At 46.6% G+C, this 26,205-nt stretch overlaps 2 protein-coding genes and 2 pseudogenes across 2 annotated transcripts in view; 3 read left to right on the plus strand and 1 right to left on the minus strand.

Annotated features, from left to right (window-relative positions):
- Window positions 1-26,205, plus strand: part of LOC149353991 (serine/threonine-protein kinase PLK1-like) — a 274,454-nt gene that overhangs the window by 224,726 nt on the left and 23,523 nt on the right. The window contains exons 4-6 of the mRNA XM_089575901.1: window positions 22,510-22,823; window positions 24,185-24,384; window positions 25,319-25,358. Of these exons, the coding sequence (XP_089432027.1) occupies window positions 22,510-22,823; window positions 24,185-24,384; window positions 25,319-25,358 (554 nt within the window). The remainder of the gene's footprint in view (window positions 1-22,509; window positions 22,824-24,184; window positions 24,385-25,318; window positions 25,359-26,205) is intronic.
- On the plus strand, window positions 377-9,086 carry LOC149353993 (uncharacterized; annotated as a pseudogene).
- On the minus strand, window positions 3,682-5,323 carry LOC149353994 (uncharacterized). Its single transcript, XM_089577442.1, has 2 exons — window positions 5,146-5,323; window positions 3,682-4,537 (listed from the first exon to the last, which is right to left on the minus strand). Exons 1-2 carry the CDS (start codon window positions 5,178-5,180, stop codon window positions 4,249-4,251), a joined length of 324 nt encoding a protein of 107 aa, XP_089433568.1. The 5' UTR covers window positions 5,181-5,323; the 3' UTR covers window positions 3,682-4,248.
- LOC149353995 (uncharacterized) lies at window positions 8,940-11,287 on the plus strand (annotated as a pseudogene).

Here is a 26,205-nt window from a genome sequence, read left to right on the forward strand (position 1 = left end):
GCTGAAATGCAAAATATTTCCAAAAAAGTAAGAATGTGAAGTATCTAGAGCTTTTAGATTGTTAAATGCGTGATTTCACGTTGGCACGATGAACCAATGATAGCCCTGCGCTGGTGACATAACGAGCACTAATCTGATGTAATGAGCGTGGATTTTGGCGGAAGTTCAGCACCGCTGGTTGCTGCGAGCCTCGCGAGCGGTGGTTTTTGAAAATGTATTGTAAATTATCTACTCACTTTTGATGTATAGACCTTATGCAAAAGTGCTGCCATCTAGTGGCCGCCGCGCGCTTTTCCGCCATGTTTAAGCGTAGCTGAACAGAGCAGCGGAGGCGTCACAGTAGAAAGCTGTGTGGCCGCGCTCGTTGTCGCCGATAATGCCGACGTACTGCTGTGTTCCGTGCTGTACGCAAAGTGGAAATAAGGATGCCGAAGGAAAAAAGGTAAGCAGGAAGCTATATCCATTCCTGCATTCTTTTTTCTCTTTATCTTGCGTCAATTTGTTGTCGCTCGGTTCTCGTGATGTAGGCGCACTTTCGAACAATGGCGTGCTTAAATTCTTCAGCGGTATCTAATCCAGCCTGTTTCAAAAGATCGGAAATTGTGTTCGGTGTCGAGGCAAATGAAATATATCGCCCATGCTGTGTTACATTGCTGTGAAGACGGAGTAACGTTGCTTTTCACATACAGCGGAGTGTCTGCAAGAGCATTGAATGAAAGTTGCCCTTGATTTGCTTACTGCGCTCACTTTGTATTGAATCATACATGCTGTCGAGCATATGTAACAATTCTTTACATACAACTAAATAAAACAAGCTGCGGCACTTTAAAATGCGCTAAGCTGTTCACTTAAAAGCGAGTGTGAAATTTTTATCGCTTCACGCATCTGACACATCGATGAATCGGATATCATCGATTATAAGCTGGGGTTCAGCTACTGAAGTGCTTCTCAAGAACATGCTTTGCAAAAGTACTAAACCCAGATGTAGGTGGCCGCGACTGCTTTTGCCAGCCAGCTGCACTCGGCTAGCGCAAGTTCGCATGACTGCCATAGATGCACTGAGGATCGTCGTGTTGTTTACTTTTGGTTTCTGAAACCAGAGCGAGAGGAATTTTTCCTGTGCGTTATGTGCAACCTCATAGGGAGCTTAGGATTAATTTGGATCGCGCCGGATTTGCTTCCTGCAATCTGTATATCGCCGAAATAAGGTCGGTTTTTCGTTTCACCTCCACGGCGCGCCATCAAAACAGAGTCGTCGCGGTAGGGATTGAAACTGTGAACAGTTTACGGCCACTCAAAGAGCAATCCTTTGTAGGGAGACTTACCGTGCTTAGCAGTATTTGCGAGGTTTGCTGCTGCGACCAGCAGGAGAAACAAGGCTGAGCGCACGCGTGTGTTTTGAGACTTTATTTTGGGCATAAATACCCATGATGCCAGGTACAGTGTACAGTTATTACTTCACTGAATTGCTGCTAGCATGTAATGTTTGATCTTCTGCAACATGTCCAAAAAGAATCTCATGCATGCGAAGTCCCCACTCATGACATCTGTGTTCTTTCAGGTGTCATTTCACTGCATTCCCAACGACAGTGGACTTCGCAAAGCATGGTTGGTGGCCATCAAGAGAGCCGCCGTTTAACATTAGGACAGCCCGTGTGTGTTTGCAACATTTTGCAGAGAAGGATTTCGTGAAGAATGTTGCCAGTGGACGTCAAATATTGCACGACAATGCAGTGCCATCAGTTTTTGCTTTCAAGAAGCCTCACAAGCAAAGGAAGCCACCAAAGCCTCGTTCAGCCCCAGCCAAGCAAAATAATTTTCCTGTTTTCTTAGTGCAGTCACCGACCTTGTCTCCAGTATTAGAAACTGGGACAGACTCTGAGCAGTCTTCAATGGATGACGCCTGCACCACTTCTGAACTCGTCCACAACATTGATAATGAAAAAAGAGACTGAAAGAGACTCCGTCAAGAACTGCAGGAAGCAAAAGAAAAAAATGCAGCATTGGAGAGTAGAATTGCTGTTCTTCAAAAGCACTGTGCTTACCTGGCGGCTTCCTTAGCACAGTTTTCAGTCGAAAAATTCAGAGACAATGATGAAGACATTCAATTTTATACCGGCTTGCCATCGTACGATGTGTTCCAGAAGCTTCTGTGTTATTTGAAGGTCAATACCATGAAGCACGATGATAACACATGCAACCAAAAAAGAGAAGTTGGCCGCCCTGCTATTCTGAGCACTGAGAACGAATTATTTTTAGTTCTTGTGACCTTGAGACTGGGATTGTTTCAGAAGGACATCGGCCACCGCTTCAGCATCCACCAAAGCACAGTGAGCCGCATATTTAACAAGTGGATCAACTTTTTGTTCATGCGGCTAGGAGACATGCCTTTATGGGCATCGAGAGAAGTGGTTGACCACTACATGCCTGAAGAATTCAAGCTGAAGTACCCCAAGACTCGAATAATTATAGATGCCACAGAAATCAAATGCGAAGTACCGAGCTCTTTAGTTTTGCAGTCAGAAACTTATTGTAACTACAAATCAAGCAACACCTTTAAGGGCTTGATTGGTGTTACCCCAGATGGTACACCGACATTTGTTTCGCCACTAGTAACAGGATGCGTCTCGGACAAGGAGCTTGTAAAGAGAAGTGGATTTCTCTCCTTGCCATTTGATAAGGGGGATGTCGTTATGGCAGATAAAGGGTTTACAATTAAGAACCTCCTGGAGCCCATAGGAGTACACCTGAACATGCCGCCATTTCTGACTAATGGCCAGTTCACCGAGGAGCAGGTTGCAGTGACAGAAGCAATAGCATCACTACGCATCCACGTTGAGAGGCACATTCAGAGGATAAAAAGCTTTCATATATTTGATAGGAGGATCCCCATAACTATTGCACCACTTATTAATCAAGTTTGGACAGTGTGTGCACTTCTGACAAACTTCCAAACACCTCTGATGAAGCCGTTGTAATTGGTGCTCATTAATCCTGTCTGAAGGTACTTCTGAATGCTGTTTCAGGTGTCAATAAATACCAAAACTTCAACTCACATTGTGCTTCCTACAAAGAATGAATAGTTCCTCTAAGAGTGTTCGGATTTACACTGCACAACTGAGCTGTTGCAAACAATGAAAAGCAGTAACAATGAGGCCAGAATTTATTGATCATGCAGCATTTCCAGCAAATCAAACAAACCTTTAGCGAAAGTAGTTTTTCCAGACACTTTTGCAACTTTAGTGCCGAATGTGCTACAAGTAGTCCAGCACATAACCTAGATGCAAAGGTAGTCGCCTGGAAACTTTTGGTAATGATCATAAATGAACATGCGTACAGTTTTAAGACAGAAGTGTGTCCGATATGTCTGGGCCTGGGTGTTATGCAATGACTTTGGAATGAGAGCATGATTGAAACGTAGACAGGCAGAAATTAGCAGGTAGAAAACTAGAATAATGTTCAATGCTTCAGGAAGGGAATGACAGTAACATAGGCAGACAACCACTGGAAGCGGTAAAAGAATACGTCTACTTAAAGAAGGTAGACGCTGGAGATGCAGACCATGAAAGAACTAATTAGGAGGATAACAATTGGGTGGAGTGCATTTCGATAAAAACGAAGTCTACCAGTACTACTCGGAAGGAAGGTATATAACCTAAAGCTTACTAGTTGAATTGACAATGCAGCAAGGTATGGAAAGGAAAATGAGACAGTAAGGTGACCTGCGGTCCTTTATGGTACAGAATGGATTCCAGGAGAAGGAAAGTGAAGCAGAGGGTGGATAACATTGGGAAGTTTGCTTAGCTAAGTCAGCTGCAGGTTGCGCAAAACGGTTAATTGGCACGGTATGGGAGATGCTTTTGTCGTGCAGTGGACTTAGCTTGGCTCATCAATGTACCTTTCGGTGAACTCCTGGCACCGCAGCTAAAAGATGCCCTGCAGGAACTAGCATGGAACGCAACTAAGTTGAAAACCACTTCTGTGTATGTTTCATGCAAACACCTAGGCAGTTGCCACACGATGCATTGAGGAAAAAAGCTAATTTTGCTGGGATGTTTGCAGCGAATTTAAATACGGCACAGCCTGCTGGAAGTAGAAAGCATCCAACTTTGATTTCATTGCCATCCAGGCCCTCTCATAATACTCTACTCCGCAAATTACAATCCAGGCCTCTGCAAAAACTACAAAATGAGTCCATTGTAACCCTGAGCAGTACATCTGCCCCATAACTTGCTCGTAATATGTACTTCATTGCTTTAGGTGTGGAACAGTGTCTGCAATTTCAATACAGAAGTCTTCACATGCTACTGCTTCTTGAAGGGTAGTGGTCCCCTTGCTCCATGGGCACTTCACCTCAATGAGCCCACAGGGATGGTTTTCTTGAAAATCGTATACGACGCGGTCAGGTGTTGCACCTAGCCATGGAGATTCAGGACGCACCATGAGCCCGCACGTGTTCACAGTGACATTGTGGCCGATATGCTCCATGCACTGTATGTAGCGCTGCACAGCTCGTGGCTCATTTGCTGTTCCGTACCTGCAAATATTCAAGAGTGGACAAAATTGCAAGGCTTGCATGGATGAATTTTTTTCATAATTCTTATTAAATGGGTCCTTCATTTACTCTCCAAGTGCTCCAGAAGCTAATTCAAAATAGTAATGAAACCATGCTGAAATAGCCTACAATCCAGAAACTTGCATGACTATAAGGTAATTTATATGCAATACTTTTTAACTGTGTAGGACTAGGGGCCAAAAGAACACACGTGTTTTAAACCTCTCTCTAAGAAAACTGTTGCGATGAAAAGGCAAATAATTTTCATTAGTTTTCTGTAACTGGTCAAGGGGCAAGAGAAGCTAGGATACACCCAAATGTGCATGTAAACAAGCACAAAAAGAAGGCCCGCTTTGAGGTTAAATAGCCACTGCTTCCTGGTTGCATCCATTTTAATTTCAAAAAAGCTACAATCTCCTTATGTGTTTGTTTGGATACTAATGTTAAGGACAGTACAAGAAGGTTACTGTGCAAGGTAAATCTTGTTGGCAATTAACAGTCAGGGAATGGCAAAGAACAACACTCAGTGGTACAAAACACTCTTATTTTGGATGCTAAGTACACATGTAATCAATATTAAACGGGCTCACCTCACTATTGGATTTGTAAACGCGTTTGGCCTCATGACATTTGCGACATCACGTTCTGTCCAGGCAGCCTTCCTTGCTAACACGGCACCAAATTTTGATGCTGTCAGCCTGTTCAGCCTTTCTTTTCTCCAGGTAGAACTGCCCACTTGTTGCCTGGTGTTCAGCTCCAGTGCTGTAGCATCTGCGTTACTGATCTGCAACCGCTGGAGATGCAACATATGGTTGCAAAAATATTAACTGGTGAACTTCTCAACTACTATCTTCATTTTCAACAATAAAAAGCCATCATAAGCATCAAATTCACATTATGCCATGCAGGAGTAACAAACATGCTGAAAATAAAAAAATGCCCAACCTCGATGATTTGGTTGTTTGCCAGTTCTGGAGGTGGACACCAGAAATGGTCAAGAGGGCGAAACCTGTACGGTTCAGCATTTTCCAGCAGATCTGTATCTGATGTGGCAATCTGACTCCATGGTATTAAGCAGTCAAATGCGGTTGGCAAAAGGGGCAAATGAATGGACTTTGCTGAGCCAACAAAAGTTGGCCCAGCTTGTGTTTCAACATGCTCACAAGAAGCTGCTTGTGCAAGAATGGCTGCGAAGCAACCGTGTGTATCCTTTATGCTTTCTGCCAGCTCCACTGTAGCCCCTATCTGCTCTTCAATGGACGGCATCTCATATCCAAAATCAAGCTGGGCTCGCTTTTGATCTGCCGGCCGCCCTTCGCCAACCTGACACCAATTTATTTTCATGACGTCTTCAGGTGCCATAGATTTTCTTGGCCTCCTCCACTGTTGGGGCAGTTCTGTTGGTGCGAGCTCCACAGGAGGCTCCTTGTAGCCCAGCTATTGAAGTTTCACAAGCTGCTTCAGTAGAGCTACCAAATGGCTGCAGTATCCTGAAGATCCAGCTGGGCAACTGCAATGTGCTCTCTCCACATGACAGTCTGCAGCAAGCACGAGTTGTACACTATATGGGTTTGCAGTTTTCTTTCTCCTCCTGTTGCAAACACATTGCACAGCAACAGCAGGTCCACTTGCACTGTGAAAAAAGAATACAGGTTCCATTTATGAATAAGCATGACTTCATTACTGACTTAAAGGTCAATTGGTAAGCGCAATTTTATCAGTTAATTCAAAGCATGGTATTCACAACCAGAAAAACATGATACATGCCTGGCATCAAATTGTGCGCTTAAATCAAAGATTCAACAAATGACGAAATAATACTTCCGCTATCACATACTCGGCAGCATATGGTATCATAATGTATCGAATACCTAGCAAAAAACGCGTGCCGCCTAACGAAAACTGTGTGAAAGGCAAGGATAAACAAAGCATTTTTTGCTGGGCATACCACCACGGCATAGGCACCACGATGTCGCAACGGCTCGAACTGCCTAAATATAGCGCGAGACGTAGCGCTGAAGCCATGCAAAAGGAGCGGTAAACGACAGATACACTGCTACTCTTTCTTTCCGCCCCTACTGCATCGGCGCCAGCACGAACACACAACGGAGAACAGGTGACTACGAGAGCGGCGAACAGATTGCTTTGAGAGCGGCTGCTTGCCCCTCGAGAAGAAACAGCGTAATCGCCGACAAAATGCAGAGGACAGAACACGAAAAAAAATGACGCAGAAGCTGTTCCTTTACACTAGTTTCTGTCGTTTCTAGCAAGGTTTCACGCTATGAATCAACAAAGCAGGCCTTTTCACCTGTTCGTGATGGTCAACGATCGTCACATATGCCGCAAAAACGGCTCTTTTTAACACGGGCGTAAAGCAACGACCAAAGATGTTTGATGAAATGCATGAAATAGTAATAAACAAAGTTCACTCACCCGTTGCACTTCTTCGTTTTGAGCGTCGGCAGACATACATATGACTCTGTCACTAGCTTGTAGCTGCGCTGCTGCTGCCGTTCCGAAGAAGTTTTAGAAGCGCAGTACCGCTCTACAAAGTCAAATGGAAACGTCGGCAGCACTGACAAGTCCATCTTCCATTCCTCCGTCATTTTAGAGCGTGAGAGCTTCTTATTTCTGCTCCGAATGCAAGAATACGTCGCCATAAAGCTATCACAAAACAGACGCTGCTAGCGCGACGGCAGCAGCACAGGAGACTCGACCCTTAAACATGGCGTCGCATAGGTGGTTCGCTGAAGCTCCGATAGATGGCAGCAATTTTGCATAAGGTCTATTGTACGCGGCATGAACGTTCAGTGGCCTATGCTCTACATAATGCAAGTATTTTTTTGCCAACCTCAGATACCCCTTTCTGGGACCTTTTAACTGTGACTACATTATTGCAAATTTTTTTTCATTACCAGGCTCCCCTCTTAAGGGTCTTGGTCTAGCATTTGCAATTGGTATGGTTTTATTTCATTTGTGTTTGACGTATGTCACGCTTGTTTCTTTTAGTTATTGTGTACATAGAATTATGGAAATTATTTATTTTCAGAGGGTGTGCAAGCAGTATGCCCGCAAATACTGCACAATAATTAATGCCTTGTCTACTACTCTCCTCAATCTCGAGGACAAAAGTAACTATCTGGCGCTCCAAGCTCCTTATCGTGTCACATTGCATACAGGCATCACCTGATAATGCACTTCTGGAGCCGAGACCGGAGCAGTGTACCTAGTTTCAACCTCGCCACAGCACCACTCGTGCGAGCGCTGTCTACGATTCCACTCCTCACTGTACGAAATGTGTAAAACTGAAGTTCTTTTTACATAAAATTTCGGCTGTTATAGAAAGAATGTCTAAGCAGCTAAAGAGGAAGTGTCGGTAATTTGGCTCTGCGCTAGAGAAATAATGGTTTTAAAATGCATGCAGCTCAGTATAGCTCAGTCTACATATTTATAAAGTTATAAAGTGAAGATAATCAATCATTTTCACTGATGATTGAGTTTTCTATTTTCTGCTTTCAGTTTTACTGCGGCCCAGGACAGCTAAAGTTAACAAAGCAGAACGCAGAGATTTGAAAGTGTTTTGGAAGAAATTAAGAAAATCAGGCACCAAACTGATATGGATGGATCGGAGGCCCAGCAGGCACACCTACGTGACATCAAGAATTTGATGAAAGGAACCAGTTCAAGTTTGTCCAGCGCCAACATTTTTTAGAAGGAGCTGCTTTTCCTGGTGACAAAGCGGATGCACTAATCTGACGGCCATGCCCAGTAATTAGTGGGTCTATCACCCGCCACTCAAGAAAAACGAAAAGAACTCGCAAGCGCAATGTTATTAACATCGAGTGCGATTCAGACGAGGACCACGTTGTGTTTTCGAAAGGTAGCACTGGAAGCACACATGGAAGAGGTCCCACCAAAAGGTCACGAAGGTTAGCAAAGTCTCCTGCAGTCGACACATGGTCCAGTCCTGTGGTGAGATGCAACAGTCAAAGGGTACGAGTCATCCAATAGCCTCGCGTGTTTTGGCGAAGTGGTCTCACCAGCGAAAAGGGAAAAATATTTTATCGTGAAATGTAAGGCCACTTTGCTGAACTACTCCACAACACCGGAAACTCATTTGAGTGACATCGTGGAGAAGGTACCTGAGGAGTGCGGTGTGGATGCGTCCCAGGGGACATTGATTTTCAACGGCCGGCCAGTTAGACCAGCAGACACCCCAGAGAGCCTTAATTTGGCAACAGCGGACATTTCAGAATGCATCGTAACAAAGTACATGGAGACGGGCAGGAGGAAGAACACAATATGCATCAAGTTTCAGTGCTCCAACAAGCAGAAGAAAGAACACATATAAGTCAGTTTCATGGAACCACTAAGGATAGGAGCCATGCTGCTTGGTAACAAGCTGGGCCTTCATATCTCCGAGCTCAAATTCAAGTTTGACGGTGAGTGTGTGGAACTAAAAACCACACGAAAAGAGCTCGGAATCGAGGACAATGATTGTGTGGATGTTTGCAATCGGTTACAGATGTAAATATTCACTGAGGATGGCTATTATCGCCATTTCCATTAAGGGGAAGGTGGGTCTTGAAAAATATTCTTTGTTGGTGTGGTCACAGTCATGAAATCGAAATATTGTGGGTATGTGGTTTAGTTTCGTGTACAGAGGTTCCTTCAGAGTTCTCCTTGAGTTTTTTGTTGGCAGCTGTTAGTAGGGGGGGGGGGGGGGGGAGCCAGAGGGCTTACTGGGGTGCATGTTGTGTCTTCTCTTGACATGGAGGAGTGCAGTGAGGGTTGGGTTCTTCCTGCCTATCATGGTGGTTTAGTTGTAGGGTTTTGGGGTCACCACTTCAAAAATGCAATGGAAAGTTTGTGTTCCTGTATCTGAGGTGGTGGCTTCTGTGCCCTGTGGCTGAAGTTCTGTGATAGAAAGGATGGTACTTTTACCCTTGTTGCCCTAGCTGCATTCCTAGGTGTCAGGAAAAACCAGTGGCATGCATTTTGGCATGTTCTCTGGGGCAAACTTTCTTAGAAGTTCTTCAGAAAGGGCCTGCATAACAACAATATGGAGTTGTTTTACATAAAATTCTAGTACACATTTATAATCGGCATGGAAAAATACATGTCCATTGAAGATTTCATATCAATGACTGCATTATTGCAAAAATTTTTCAATACCATGCTCCCCTCTTAGGTGCCTTGGTGTAAGATTTGCAGTTTTTATGGTTTCATTTCATTTGTGTTTGGCTTATGTCACACTTGTTTCTTTTCGTTATTGTTTGCATAGACTTTTGGAGATTAGTTATTTTCAGAGGGTGTGCAGGGATATGCCCACAAATGCTGCACAATAATTAAGGCCTTGTCTACTACTCTCCTCAATCTCGAGGACAAAAGTAACTAACCAGCACTCCAAGCTCCTAATCACGTCGCACTGCATACAGGCACCACATGACGATGCACTTTTGGAGCCGAGACCGGAGCAGTTTACCTAATTTCAACCTCACCACGGTGCCAGTCCTGCGAGCACTGTCTTCGATTCCGCTCCTCACTGTAAGAAATGTGTAAAACTGAAGCTCTTGTTGCATAAAATTCGGTTGTTATAGAAAGAATGTCTCAGTAGCTACAGAGGAAGTGCCAGTAATTGGGCTGTGCGCTAGAGAAATAATTGTTTTTAAAATGCATGCAATCAATCTTTTTCACTGATGATTTTGTGTTCTATGCTATGCTTGCAGTTGTTTTGCTGTGGTCTGGAATTCTCAAGACGGATAAAGTTAACAAAGCAGGTTTGGAAGTGTTTTGAAAGAAATTAAGAAAATCAAGCACTGATGGATGGAAGGCCCAGTGGGCACACCTACTCAACATCAAGAATTTGATGAAAGGAACCAGGCCGAGATTGTTCAGAACCAACATTTTTTCGAAGGAGCTGCTTTGCCGGATTACAAAGTAGATGCAACAATCTGATGGCAATGCCCAGTAGTTTAGTGGGTCTGTCACTGTGTCTCAAGAATAATGAAAAAAACTCGCAAGGGCAATGTTGTTCACATCGAGCGCGATTCAGACGCGGACCGTGATGTGTTGTCGCAAAGTAGCACTGGAAGCACACCTGGAGGAGGTCCCACCAAAAGGTCACGAAGGTCAACAAAGTCTCCTGCAGCCAACACATGGTCCAGTCCTGTGATGAAATGCAACACTCGAAGGAGACACTGTAGATATTGCAGAAGTTGCAGAAGGCCAGGAAGGTCAGCTGCATTGACCTATCGTACGAGTCGTCCGACAGCCTCGCGTGTTTTGGCAAAGTGGTCTCACCAGTGAAAAGGTAAAAATTGAGACATCGTGGAGAAGGTAGCTGAGGAGTGCGGTGTGGATGCATCCCAGATGACACTGATTTTCAATGGCCGGTCAGTTAGACCAGCAGACACTCCAGAGAGCCTTCATTTGGCAGCAGCGGACATTTTAGAATGTGTCGTCACAAAGTACATGGAGGCAGGCTAAAGGAAGAACACAATATGCATCAAGTTTCAGTGCTCCAACAAGCAGAAGAAAGAACACATATAAGTCAGTTTCATGGAACCACTAAGGATAGGAGCCATGCTGCTTGGTAAGAAACTGGGCCTTCATATCTCTGAGCTCAAATTCATATTTGACGGCAAATGTGTAGACTTGAGTAGCACACAAAAAGAGCTCGGAATCTAGGACAATGATTGTGTTAGTGTCTGTATTCGGTCACAGATGTAAATATTCACTGAGGATGGCTATTATCGCTGTTTCCATTAAGGGAGGAGTTGGGTCTTGAAAAATATTCTTTGTTGGTGTGGTCACAGTTGATATCTAAATATTCTAGGTATGTGGTTTAGTTTCATGTACAGAGTTTCCCTCAGAGTTTTCCTTGAGTTTTTGTTCGGAGCTGTTAGAGGGGGGTGGGGGGGTGAGGGCAGAGTGCTTTCTTGGGTGTATGTTATGTGTTCTATTGACATGGGGGAGTGCAGTGATTGTGGGGTGGTCTTCCTGCCTATCATGGTGGTTTAGTTGTGGGTTTTTCGGGTTTCCAGTTCAAAAATGCAAATGAAAGTTTGTATTCCTGTATCTGAGGTGGCGGCTTCTGTGCCCTGTGGCTAAAGTTCTGTGATAGGCAGGATGATAGTTTTGCCCTTGTTGCATTCCTCAGTGTCAGGGAAAACCAGTGGCATGCATTTTGGCAGGTTCTCGGGGACAAACTTTCTTGGAAGTTCTTTGCAAAGGGCCTGCATAACAAGAATATAAGTGTTCGAGGATTTGTTTTTTATAATATTCTAGGATATATTTATAATCGGCACAGAAAAATACATTTCCACTGAAGATTTCACAATTATTACTAGATTATTGCAAAATTTTTTCAATACCAGGCTCCCCTCTTAAGTGTATTGCTGTAAAATTAGCAATTTTTATGGTTTTATTTCATTTGTGTTTGACACATGTCACGTTGTTTCTTTTAGTTATTGTTTATTTATTGATATTTATTATTATTTTCAGAGGGTATGCAGGGATATGCCCTCAATATGCTTCACATTAATTAATGCCTCATCTACTACTCTCCTCAATCTCGGAGACAAAAGTAATTGACTGGCACTACAAGCTCCTAATTGTGTTGCACTACATACAGGCACCACATGACAATGCACTTCTGGAGCAGAGAACGGAGCAGTGAACCTAATTTCAACCTTGACATGGCACCACTCGCACGGGCGCTGTCTGCGATTCTGCTCCTGATTGTAAGAAATGTGTGTAACACTAAAGTTCTTTTTACACAAAATTTCGGTTGTTATAGAAAGAATGTCTTAAACATCCTTAACAGAAGGCTGTTCACGAAAACAGTAATTTTCTGTTCCTCCAGCAGCTTCACTGGAAGCGCAGGTAATTTGGCTCTGTGCTACAGAAATAGTTTTTAAAATGCCTGTAACTCGGTATAAATCAGTCTACATATTTATAAAGTTATAAAGCAAAGACAGTCAGTCTTTTTCACATATGTATATGTATTCTATGTTCCACATTCAATTGTTCTGCTGTGGTCCGGAATTCTCAAGACGGCTAAAGCTAAAAAGCAGAACACAGAGATTTGGATGGGTTTTGGAAGAAATTAAGAAAATCAGGTGCTGAACTCACATGGATTTATGCAAGGGCCTGTTCAGCGCAAACATTTTTTCGGAGGAGTTGCTTTCCCGATTGACAAAGTGGTTGCAGCAATCTCATGACAATGCCCAGCAGTGCAGTGGGTCTGTCACCCATCATCCAAGAAAAAGGAAAAAAACTCGCAAGCACAAAGTTGTTGCCATTGAGTGTGATTCAGACAAGGACTGTGTTGTGTTGCCGCAAGGTAGCACTGGAAGCACACGTCCAGAAAGTCCCTTCAAAATGTCACAAAGGTCAGCGAAATCTGCTGCAGCCATGTTCATTCCTATAATGAGGTTCAACACACGAAGGAGACGCTGCAGATATTGCAGAAGGCAGAGAAGGTTAGCTGCATTGACCTATGGTATGAGTCATACAACAGCGCCTCATGTTTTGTCGAAGTGGTCTCACCAGTGACAAGGGAAAAATTGGTGATCATTGTGAAATGCGAGGCCACTTTGCTGAACTTCTCCACATTACCGGAAGCACCTTCGTGTGATATCGTGGAGAAGGTAGCTGAGGAGTGCGGTGTGGATGCATCTCAGGTGACAGTGATTTCAGCAAGATGGCATTGAACTGTGCCCTAATATCATCCTCCCACAGTTGAGCTTTCACTCAGTCAGTAAATATTTGCTCCCTGTGCTTTGTACAGTTAGTGTGTTTCCTTCTTATCGACATTGGTCAACAACCAGAGTGAGTGTGTCCCGGGCTGCCTTACTTAAGGTATAGTTTGGTTTCTGCACTTTCTTGAATGGGTATTTTTTATGCTGTCATAAGGTCATTTGCCCTAGAGCCACTAGCTACTGCAACAGAAGAGAACCATGTTATCTTGGACATTACGGTCTGCGCAGACCCGCCACATGGTAGTGGATCCGTCTGTATTTGTGAAGCACTTCGGTGGAACATGCAGATGTTGACCTGGGCTGTGCAGTTTGTTTTGGAGTCGTACTTTACGAGGGATTCTGCGGAGGCTTAGTAAATGATTCTATTCAAAGTCTCCCTCCCATTTGCAACTGAGGCCACTGAAGGCACCCAAGCAGACCCATGTAAACTGCTGGTGTCTGCAGAATAGAACTTGTGCTGCAACTACCTTGTTGTGACAAATGTTGTTAAGAGAGAAGTCGAGCGCTCTCCAGCACCACACACACAGATAGGCGCCTTGAATGATGCTTGTTGCTATCAGATAGCGAAGTACCTTAGAGTTAGCAGTGTTCTTAGGCTGTATTGAGATTGTCTCAGAAAAAGAGTCAATGGTTGATTTATTTTTCTGTGTAACTGGTGCTGTGACCTTTTAGTTTGTGGCCATGCTTATGGCAAGGAAAATTGCAGGTGGATCAAGATAGACTGGTGGTTGGAACAGGACACTTGTGTCCTGAAAAGTCCTGGATCATTATCGTCTCTCCAAACAAATGTTGTTAGGAGAGAAGTCGAGTGCTCTCCAACACCACACACACAGATAGATGCCTTTAATGATGCTTGCTGCTGTCAGATAGCCAAATACCTTAGAGTTGGCGATGTTCTGAAGCCGTATCGAACTTGTCTCAGAAAAAGAGTAAGTGGTCTACTTAATTTGCCGTGTGCTGTGATTGCAAAATGCTTTAAGAAATGCTTAAGTCTGAAATTTCAGGTTTTTAGTGTCTAGTGTTATTTGTACATATGTATTAATTCACTGGCAAGTCCCAGGTCTAGTGGCTTGTCCCAAGCAGTGAGTGGCCTGTCCCAGGTCTAGTAGCTTGTCATGTATATATGTTTTTACTTGTACGCGTCACACATTTGATACAGAAACTTTTAGGTAACAGTAATCACATTGTTTCTGTCATTTTAGTTTTAGATCTTCGAGTTTTGTGCTCTGCTGATAGCCATGAGCTGCAGGCTGCTTCAGTTTCTGCGTGAAGGTACATAACTGTTTTAAGCCTCGGTAACAAGCAGTCGGACCATTTCCCAAAGCAAGGGCAGTCCATTTTCGTCACGCCACCTGTTTGTGCGCACATCAGGGGTGTGCGACCAACTCTGACACATGCAATTCAGGATTGAGTAGAAGTCATTTGTCGATTACTTGGCACACCAGTCGTACCTGGTGTCACTCATTCACGCCAGTTCAAAAGCAGTAACTGTTATGCCAAGGCTGAATGTGACAACGCGCTTTGTTCCTGCTCGATTTTTTATAAACTTGTAAAGGGGAGGATAGAAAGTATGTTATGATAAAGTGAATGACCTTTGTTTCGGCTCGATCTTTTACAAACTTTTAAAGGGAAGGATCGAATGTATGTTATGAAAGTGAATGAGCTTTGTTTCTGCTCGATTTTTTGTAAACTTGTACCGGAGAGGATAGGAAGTATGTTATGGAAGTGAATGACTTGTTTCTGCTCATTTTTTACGAACTTGTAAACCGGTGGATAGAAAGCATGTTATGAAAGTGGATGAATTCTGAGTTTCTTGGCACACCGAGCTCCAGCAATATCACGTCTACGTCCAGGTTCCTGACCTCGGATCGCCACCAACCGGTCTATAGGAGTGCTACTTCATCGCCTGTACGCCTGGTAATCAAAAATCTCAAGCGTTCTGCGCCTTTTCTGACACATCAGCATCTGGCTGGCCGCCCACGCCGGGCACGCTAAGCCAAGCTTACATCTGCACCGCCGGGGCAACGGCCCCCGCGCTCGCCAGCATGCTCGCAGCCGGAACGGCGGGGAGCTCGCCTAGCCAGTCAGCAGCCCAGGTGCTGAATCACAAGCACTGTGCTCACGCGGCGCCCCGGCAAGCCACCGCAGCCACGATCGTCATGAAATTTGCGAACCACCTCAACCTCGGCAACACTTTATTCCCTGTGCTCTGTCGGTCCGTCATGTATTCCGCCCGCCTTACCAATACTGAACGTGACAATACCTACATCAAACTCCCCACCTCGCAAAACATCCTGGCCATCGATACCTGCCGCCCGACCCGCTGCTGACAAGATGCTCCAACTCAAGCAAGTTTCCCTGAACAACACCCCGTACGAAGTCACCTCGTACGTAGCTAACGACCCCCTTAACGCCCGTGGTGTTATATACGGCATCACCATGGACTTTACCGAAGACGACTTTGCCGATAACCTTCGTGTTGATGGCATCCGACTCCTAAGCGCCCGCCGTCTCGGACGTACCAACACACTTCTGCTCACCGTCGAAGGGCCCCGTCTACCACGCTATGCTGTCTTCTACAGCGGAGTGAACCGCGTCAACCCGCAAAAGCCCCACAGCAAAACAAAGCACGCATTGTCACGCCATAGCACACCGTGCCGACGTCTCTCCTAACAAGCCTAGCCTTGTTCGGTGCTTGATTTGCAGCCAACCTTTTCCTCCTGACCAAGACCCAATGACTACCCCACATGAATGTGAACCACACTGCTGGAACTGCAATGGCGACCACACACCGTCTCATCCTGAGTGCCCCGCAAGGAAAGACACCGACGCTGCAGTCCTAAAGTGGCACCGCGCCCGACGACGCCATCGCACCCGCGCCGCCCCTCCACCCCCTAAAGCCGACGCGACCGTCTGGCCGCCCCTGCCTACCTCGAACCGCTATGAGGCCCTTCAGCTCTCCTGCAGCAGCAGCAGCAGCTGTCACAGCCCGTGGCACGAGACCGCGCAAAGAAGTGAATCTCGAACCAAGCCCTCTGAAAAGCGGCCACCGTCCACCACTTCTGGTGCTGCAACCAGCACCTCCACCTCGTCTACTAAACCGCAAGCTTCCGTGATGCAGTCACATACTCCACCAAGTCACCAGGTGAGCGGTCCATCTCCCACATCCATCGCACCCCCTCCCCCGTCCTTCCAAAACCGGTTTTACTCACGTCCCTCCACACATACTCCACTCTCACCCCTCCCTACCGACAATGCTATTGCTCTCATACAGCAATCCCTTGCTCCCGTCCTATTGGCCTTACAACAACTGACGGCTCGCGTCGAGCAACTAGAGCACCATCTGCTCTCCCTCGCGTCCTCTGCCCCACCCTCTCCCGACGCAGACTCCAATGCTCCCCCTCGAAAGCGCGCAAGCGCCCCTCTAGTGCCTAACCTCGACACAAAGGAGGAAGACCGGCATGATGAGTGATATCATGCGACACACATCCCCACCCCAAAACCCTCTAATTATTTGGCAGTGGAATTGCCGCGGTTTTCGTCGCAAGAAAAATGCCCTCTTGCAACACATGCGGAGTACTGGCGTTAACCCAGATGTCATCGCACTGCAACAAACGCACGGTGTCTTTTCTCTTCCAGGTTACGACCATTTTACTCAGCCAAGTATAGTCGTGAAGAGAAAAGGACATCAAACGCCCCCTCCTCCGCCGATTTTGACGGTTACATACATATGGCGCACGATGCCCACCATTCAGGAAGATACATCCCACCTCAACTCCGGGACGAAAGAGCATGTCCTGACACACTCCACCTATCAGGGTCACCGTATCACGATTTTAAACTGCTGCTCGACTCCCTCCGACTCTAAAACCAGCATCCCACCTTTGCATATGGCCCTCCCTGCCTCTAATGTCCCTACTACTTTCGTCCTTCTTGGTGACTTCAACTGCCTACACCCTGCATGGGGATACGACCATACTTCAGCCTCCGGACGAAAACTCGACTGCTTCGCCAGTATTCATCACCTCACCCTCCTGAATGACACGTTCATGCCTACACGTCTAGGATGTGGAGCACAATCCCACACAAACCCCGTCCTTGCATTCGCAGCGATCTCCGCGCTTCTTGGAGTAATACGGGTGACACGATGGGGAGTGATCACTGCATTCTTCAGATAACGCTCATGTCCCAGCGACCCTTCAGATCACCCGGAACACATCTACCGCCCACTATGCTCGTAGACTGGCCAAAGGCTCGGCCGGCCCTCGACTCCTTATCAGTCTCACTCAAGGACCCCTTAAATGGTAACGACATTATGGAGACCGTCTCCCAACACACCAAACATATCCACCGATCTCCCGACTATCCACACATTGACACACACCTACTTGTGCTATGGAAACAACGTCGCCGGGCCATATAAGCTTGGCGCAACTGTAGATCTAGCCACGCACTGAAAAGAAAAGTTGCTGAACTAACGCAAGCAGCCCAAGAATACGCTGACCAACTAGCCACGAACAACTGGCTTCAGCTCTGCGATGACATGGTCGAGAGACTCCACACTCCAAAAGTCTGGCACATTATGCGCACCCTACTTGGACAGGGTAAACCTCGTAACACACTTCAAAAGCTACAGTTGGCCCTCCCCATCTCACAAGAAGAGCTGGCTGAGCAAATCCGAAATCAATTTTACCCATCCTCTAGTTCTCCTGCCAGCTCCCCGTCATACCCTTACACCGAAGAAGAAGCAGACGAGCAAGGAATGAATTCCGACTTCACATTCGCTGAACTTCAGGCTGCTCTACGCTCCCTTAAGCGAAACACAGCACCCGGCCCAGATAAAATTACCTATGGTATACTCCGTAACCTCCCCGATTCAAAACTAGACGAACTTATTCAGATCATTCATACTGTTTGGCGCTCCGGGAAAATTCCCGCTGCATGGAAAGAGGCACACGTAATTATGATTCCGAAACCAGGAAAATCCTCTGCGCTCATCACTAACCTCCGACCTACATCCATGACCTCTTGCCTAGGGAACCTGATGGAGAATGGCCCTTACCCGCCTCGAATGGCACCTGCTTACGAATCGCTGTCTTGCTCCCACTATGGTCGGATTCCGCACCCACGTATGCACACAAGACATTGGACGGCAAATCTATGAGGATTTGTACGCCTTCCCAAGCAGCGCACAGCTTCGAGTTTTGACCGGCGTGGATATCAAAAAGGCTTTTGATAATGTCGCCCACTCCGCAATTCTCACCAACCTGGCAGGCACTCGCCCTGGGGTCCGCATGTTCAACTACATCAAAGACTTTCTTACAGACAGGACCCTCCGAATCATTGGCCCCGACGGCACACCTTCCGCCCCCTTTCCCCTCACCGCAGGTACACCACAGGGATCCATTCTTTCACATATGCTTTTCAACTTGGCAATGAAAGAACTGCCCCGAAAACTCGCTGAAATTCCTGGCCTACGCCACGCTATATATGCGGATGATATCTCTCTCTGGTATACCACAGGAAACGCCGGGGAACTAGAATCCACTTTGCAGCAAGGCCTCGACGTCGTTCAGGAGCATACACCGAAATTCGCAATACATCGTGGTTTCTAACGCTCCTCAAAAAACCGCTTCTTCCTACCGCGAACTCATTCAACTCTTTCCCGCGCAAACCCCTCATCCCCGACGGAGCCACATCAAGATCCTTGGTTTCACTTTTCAACAAGATGGCAAGCGCAACGTGTGGCTTAGCCAACTCCTGCAACAACTGAACCAAATTCGCCACATGCTGTCCCGTATATCTCGTCAAAAGCATGGACTCAGAGAACAAGAACTCCGTCGAGTTATAGAAGCACTCGTTTATTCGAGGGTCATGTACGCCTACCCCTATCAACGCCTCACATCATTTGAAGTAAGCAAACTGGTAGCCTCTCTGCGTCGCTTCACTCGATTAGCCATGGGAGTTCCCATCTACGCCGCAAATGCTCTGATCGCAGACGGCGCCATTTTCAACTCCCTCGAAGAACGCGCAGCAGCACACCACCGAGCCCAGATACACCGTCTCTCTTCCTCCGAGCAAGGCAGAGACCTCCTCAGCCTTTTCGGACACACCATTTCCCAACTACCCCGGCTTCAACCATCTGCTCCCCCGTGGATAAGCCTCCCGCGTCTTACTGTAAAACCCATTCCACGCCACATGTCTCCAACGATAAATCCCGGGCGGCGTGACGCACTGGCGAACCATTTACCCGCACTGGGCCACAACACTTACTATACCGATGCCCATATCCTCGAGCACCAAGTAGTTACTGCAGTAGTCGGCCCTCGAAGCACCTCCACACATCTCCACACAGGAGTGCCCTCCTCAACTGACGCGGAAACTCTGGCCATAGCAGAGGCGATTACGCTTCACGACCACCTTTCCTCCACCATCACCATACGTGCAGACTCTCAGGCTGCCATACGCTCATTCGAATCTCAAAAACTCCCTCCCCATATCCTAGACACTTTGCTGCAATACCTAACAGCCCACCCTACGCTCCATGTCCGCCTTGAATGGATTCCTGGTCATCAAGGTATACCGGAGAATGAGCTTGCTCATGCTCTGGCCCGTGAAAAAATACCACCGGGCCCTCCGACTGCCTGGCCAGCCCATTATAATCCCAAGGCAGACCGCGCTACACACCGACAGGACCACCGCGAACACCCCCGCAATTTGCGGCACATGCGACGAACCCTTCCGTCACCCTCCCATTTCCTTTGCCGTGCTGACGCCACTCTAATTCGACAGGCACAGACTAACTCCCTTCCCTGCGAACTGTATTCCCACTATATCCTTCATAAACCGGGTAAACCCGCCTGTCTCGTGTGCGGAGAGCATCCCTCAAACATTCATACATATTGGTTATGACCCCGCGCCACTAACTCTCCCACCATACCTTCCTCGCATACCTTGCCTCCCTCCTTTCACCTCACGTGGGCCCGATGGAATGCTCCACCAACCTCTCTGCAGCCCACCCTCTGGCCGCTCCTCGCCGCCCACATCCCACACATCCAAGGGACACGTGGCCCCACTCCGCCACCGCCGATAAATAACGCCCACCAAACGGGCCGATAAGAAGGCTCGGACTTGAGCTGAAAAATAAAAGTTATCTCTCTCTCTCGCTCTCTCTCTCTGAGTTTCTTCACGCGGCCACCAACCTTGGGCAAGAAATGGAAAAGAAAAAAAGAGCCACAAATTGGGCTTATGCCGCACGAGGGGGACTTATGGTTGCTTGGCGGGGGAACTTATCACTCACCCGTCAAGGCAACTGTTTGGTCTAAGACCCTTTTCCCAAGCATTTCACCCTAGAATAGCCGAGCACCAGGCCAGGGGAAATATTGTACCCATTAAATAAAACCGGTGGGTACCCGGCGGCACTGGGGATCGAACCCAGCACCTCCAGAATGCGAGGCGGATGCTCCACCACAAGGCCACGCTTCGGACAATCAAGCATCACTGGAAAGCAAAATACTAGATGTATTCAATCGCTTTGAAGTTCTTGAATCAATAACTAACATTCTTAATACTATCCAGCCTGAGCTGGTTTCAATTCAGGACACTACTAGACGTCTGACATCGCACCAAGCGGTACTGCAGTCTCGTCTAGATAGCCTGGAAAACCAGTCGAGAAGGAATAATCTCATCCTGCATGGCATTCCTGATGAAAGCGAATCACGGAATGAGACTGAAAAGAAAACGCTTGCTGTGTTGTCGGAAGTACTTAACGACGATTCCACACAGCTAAGCATTGAACGTGCTCATTGTCTCGGCACTTTTTCACCCTCAAAATGTCGCCCTATTATCATCAAATTTTCCTCCTTAAAAGACAGAATGAAAGTGTTAGACCTCCGTACTAAACTAAGTGGCAAACAACATTCCGTGTCTGACGATTTTTCCCCCGCCACTCATTTTGCCAGCAAAAAACTAACAGAATTCGCGAAAAAACTACCGCGATCTCGCCTGTATCCTATTACTTTGCTGTGCCCGGCAGCTCTCAAACACTTCGACCCTTCTTTCTCGGGCAGGAACACACAAAGAACGGACGCGTCCGTCTGTTGGCTATTGTTTTCCAGTATGTCACACCAACTAGCTCAGACACAAGTCCTCCTGCCTGAAAACGGGATTGTAATATCTACCTCGAGCTACTGTTATTGGACCTTTGGTCCGCTCTTAGACAAATATATTTTAAAATGTCTGTCTTCAAGTCTTGCCGTCGCCCTGCATTTGTGTAGCGTGTCTCCACTTATGATTCATATCTTATGCTCGTTGTCCACAGATCTCCCAGGAAATCCTAATCCACAAGAACCTCAATCACAAGCATATTGTTGGGTTACACAGCTACTTCGAGGATGAACACAACGTGTACACCCTCCTTGAGCTGTGCTGCAGGCGGGTATGAACAGCTTCCTTTGTTTCTCGCGGATAGAGTCTTTAGACCTTTGGTCTAGTTTGGTTCCAATCTTATATTTAGCGGCGCAAGTAAACAGGCCATAAGAAAAATTGGAGGCGACACTTAGGCTCCGCCTTAAAGATAGGATGCGATATCGTTAATGGGTTAATGCCCATACATATGGAACTGCTCGTTCTCGACTTAACATTCTACATCCCTTGGAGTCCTCATGCCCCTCCTGGCGCAGTTGTGCAGTGGTTAAGCGGTGTGCCACTGCCCTGCAACGGCAGGTGCTGCCACGTGTGGGTATTCTGCAAACTACGTTACTGTTCCCGAGCAACCGCTCGCGATCTATAGTCATTAATTTAGCCGCCACCTGCCACGATGGTCAGCTTGCTCACAATCTGGCGGGTAGATTGTGTTGATGTTACCATGTCACACGGCCTAGGTGGCGCACCGAGGTTTTATTTCCGGGGATTTCTAGCTCACAACGCCGACACTGACGACGCGGGATATTCTGCGGAACGATTTCGATAACGCTCTTGCGTCAAAAAGAACACATGCTCGCGTGTGTTGTCACTGCAGTTCAGTGCAGCGAATATTTGACTCTAGTGAAAAAATCCGACTGCTTACTTCAGTACCACTAAATAACTCTTTAGCTCGGGTGTTGCAATGGGCAGTCATTTAGAACCGAATGCCTAAAGTGGAGCGCTGCGCGGGGCTAGATAAACTGTTTTGCGGCATTCTTTTTCCAGTCACTCGCGGAAATGCACAGGCGACGGAGCAAGCTTACAGAGGGCGAGGCAAGGTACTTCATCCATCACCTTCTACTCGCCTGCCAATATCTGAGGGAGCAGCGGGTCGTCCACAGGGACCTCAAGTTTGGAAACCTACTGCTGAACGAGGAGATGGAGCTGAAGGTGGCAGACTTTGGTCTTGCCACCCGCGTCAACTATGAGGGCGAGCGCAAGAGGACTCTTTGCGGAACGCCCAACTACATCGCCACGGAGGTACTGTTGAAGAAGGGGCACAGCTTCGAAGTGGACGTCTGGTCGATCGGATGCATACTGTGAGTTTTCTACGTCGCCATAGAGGCCTCCCCACTGCTTTATAAATAACTGCTCAGCACCGCTGAAAGCCAGACGAAAAATCTGAAATGAGATCGCCTTCTGAACAAGTACTTTTAGATGTCCGTGTGCGCAAGATGATTTGCAGTTCAGGTGTCCCTGCATGTACTGTTTGACTGTTCGAGCATAGAGACTTTTGGAGCGTTATCATTAAATAATTTTGAATAACTGTTGTGGGTTGTCACCGGCAGTATCACAGGAAATTTCGGGATCATGTTTCACCCTCCGACAAAAAATTCTCGAATATTCTTTCGCAACATCTTAGCGTGTTCATATAAGTAAAAAAACACTTTACTATTAAAAAAAAGCTTAAGTACACAAAACCCTATTGAGTTTGACATGTGATTGTTATAAGGAGTGTAAGTAAAGAGTATGTCTTTCTTGGACTGTAAAAATGTCACAAATATCTAAACTGTAGTGACTCAGAAATGAAAACTACTGCGTAGAGAAGTTTAGTGCAGTCTTTGAAGGATAATCACCGGTGATAATATGCGTTGCTCACATGACGTGTATTCTAAAGCCAAAGGAAGCTGAAGGCATCGCCAGAACTTGCCGCGTACCCGCGCTCTATAGAAGGAAGGCGTGGTTAACGATTGCACAAGTGTTTATTAGACGGAAAGCTGCATTACAAACACTGCACTAACCTCCACACCTCAGTACAACATATAGCTCTGCAACTCTATGCGACAGCAGACCAGCTGTACCCAGCGGTCAAAGCAATGACTGCATGCGTTTGCGGCGGAGCTAAGACGACTATGGGTTCTCGCGGGTCGCACGGCCAACCTAAGGATTGAATCACGTGTGACACCACAAAGGAAGATGGAGAAGACGCGGAGCGTATCTGGACGACTCAGACTGCATGTCGCCAGGTGTACGCGCGTTTTCCCGGAAAATGCCGGCGGCCGCAGCAGTAAAAATATCAGACCCTTCCGATTCTAAAGCGTCAGCTCCCTGCAAAGGTGAGTGGCAGAGCTCTGCTCGCGCTGCGACTCTAGCAAATATTCAATTTGCACTGGGATTTGTGCCGTCTTAGGCATTATTTCCTGCTAGCGACCTCGCGCCGGAGCGATGCTCCAGTATCTTACCAAGAGTGGTGCAATGAAAATGTGAAGCAGGAACGGCAAGACCGGATGGTAGGGTGACTGACAGTGGTCTCGAAATAGCTTTTCTTGCGCAGGCGACAAGCAGAGCAACCGCCCCACTTAAAAGCAACTATAACCGCGCGCCTAGGGTCGCTCAAGAGACTCAAACTTCATATGAAGTGCACGGCCGTCATTGGTCCCTGAGGTACTGTCCTCTGCAGGTATATGATGCTTGTGGGGCACCCTCCGTTCGCGACCTCGAGTGTGGAGGAAACTTACGCCCGGATAAAGGAGAACAGATACAGCATGCCTCCGACGATGAGCTCCAAAACCCGTGCACTCATCCGAAGCATCCTCCACCACGATACAAAAAGGAGACCCACCATGGAGGACATCCTGGAGGATAGTTTCATTACCTCCGGTACGTATTTCAATGCGCATTCTCATTGCAGGGATATTTTGCGCGGAAGTGAGCGTCACTGCTGCCGTAAACGTGGATGTACGTTTACATATTAGGGCCCTTTAATTCTGGCACCTCAGGCTGTAGGTGTTCTGGGAAATGTTTCGTCCTTAATAGGTGGTAGATGCTTTCTGTCTAGCGTTTTCTAAAGTTAACTCAACCAAAAATTTCTTTTTGAGGGTTGTGTGCAATGTCACTAGAGGAGGTGTATGTGGAGCACCATAGAAATATAATAAAACACTGCGATTAAATGTATGAAACACCGTATGAGGAATGAAATAGAGCAAACTATAACGAGTGAGTAGAAAAAGGCGAGGTTGAATAATAATAAGCACGTGGTCGGAATAGGAAGGGAGTCTCTTTCGCCTCTTCGGAGCTACAGGTGGGAGTAGCTTGGGACGTCGATGAATGTGTTGTAGTTTGTCCCCGACGCAACGATTGTCACTATACCTGCTGTGAGGAAATCGGAGGGTAGTTAAGTACTGCACCTTCATGCCGTGTATCACTTCGTAACCTCATATGCTTGAAATATATTTATCCTGATATGAAACTGCGTGTGTTCAGGTGAAAGGAATACACATAGCAGCAGCTCACAATCAAGCTGGTACTACGTGTTATCACGTTTGTGCCAGGCTGACATACTTAGAAAAAATACACCTATTCCAAACATTTAGCACCGTGAGTCTAGCGATACTGAGGGTGGGCCTGCCACCAGGAGTGAACGGCGCGCCATTGTGGCTATTACTGTGCAAACAGTGAAACCAAAGAGAAATATATAATAGGCGCGTCACAGGGAAAACGGGGATGTTTTCGCCGCTTGAGCAAAACAACCGGTGTCTTGCTGTTCTCTTCTGTAGCAAGACGGTGCCAATAGCAATGCCATCTCTGCATGAAGGTCATTTCGGCATAGACTGTTTTCTTGGTCAACGAACGAGGTGAGTCGACCAAAAATAATAATCACTGAACGAGAATAGCCTCGTCATCCGTAAACTCTAGAACGTGTGCCGGTCAACTGGATGGGCACGCGTGTCTTGACGAAACAGTACTCGCTGCGGCCCAAACGTTCACAACCGAAGTCATAAGAGTGCACACAATTGCTGTAGGTCACTACCATTTGCTATGGCGTGTCCACCGCTAATTGATGTCAGTGATTGTAAGCACGAAAACTTATGCTAACGGGCTCAATAAGTCAGTTCTGCGACTTACGAAAGCTGAAACAGGGATACAATCTTCTAGAAAGTGATTCATGGGCGTCGCAGGACCAGTAAATAATATTGGTGGGCCTGTTTCAAATTTTCCCTGATCTGTCGAAGGGTATTGAGAATATTGTGAAGGAATTTTCTAAGAATGTTCTTGAGCTGTATCTCAAAGTTATAGAATACCCTTACGATATTTGTCTTTTGTGAACATTTCCTCGCTAAATTTCTCAATCTGTTCCTGTTAGCCACATTCTTGGCATTCCTGGAATAGAATATTTCCCTTTAGAACAAGCCATTATTGACTTAGGAATGCGTGCTGAAGCAGGGCAACAGAAGAAAAAAAGAAATGTAGTCGTTCTTCTGGCCAGCTAACCTTTTACGAAAATATCACTTCCATTGCGCGCATTTGCTTTGCTCAGCTGGAGGCCACGATTACTCCTTTGAAGAAGCGTCAGGGAAAGGATGAAAAACCGGCCCAGAGCGTGAAGTCGAAGCTACGTAAGTAACATTTCTGGTCCCACTCTAGCTGCACAGTTATGGAGCAGCCTGTTGCTCCGGTAATTATAAAATGGGACGACAATTT

This window comes from Amblyomma mixtum, chromosome 3 (assembly GCF_055824585.1).
Source record: "Amblyomma mixtum isolate Tamu chromosome 3, ASM5582458v1, whole genome shotgun sequence".
In the NCBI taxonomy this organism is placed as follows: Eukaryota; Metazoa; Arthropoda; class Arachnida; order Ixodida; family Ixodidae; genus Amblyomma; species Amblyomma mixtum.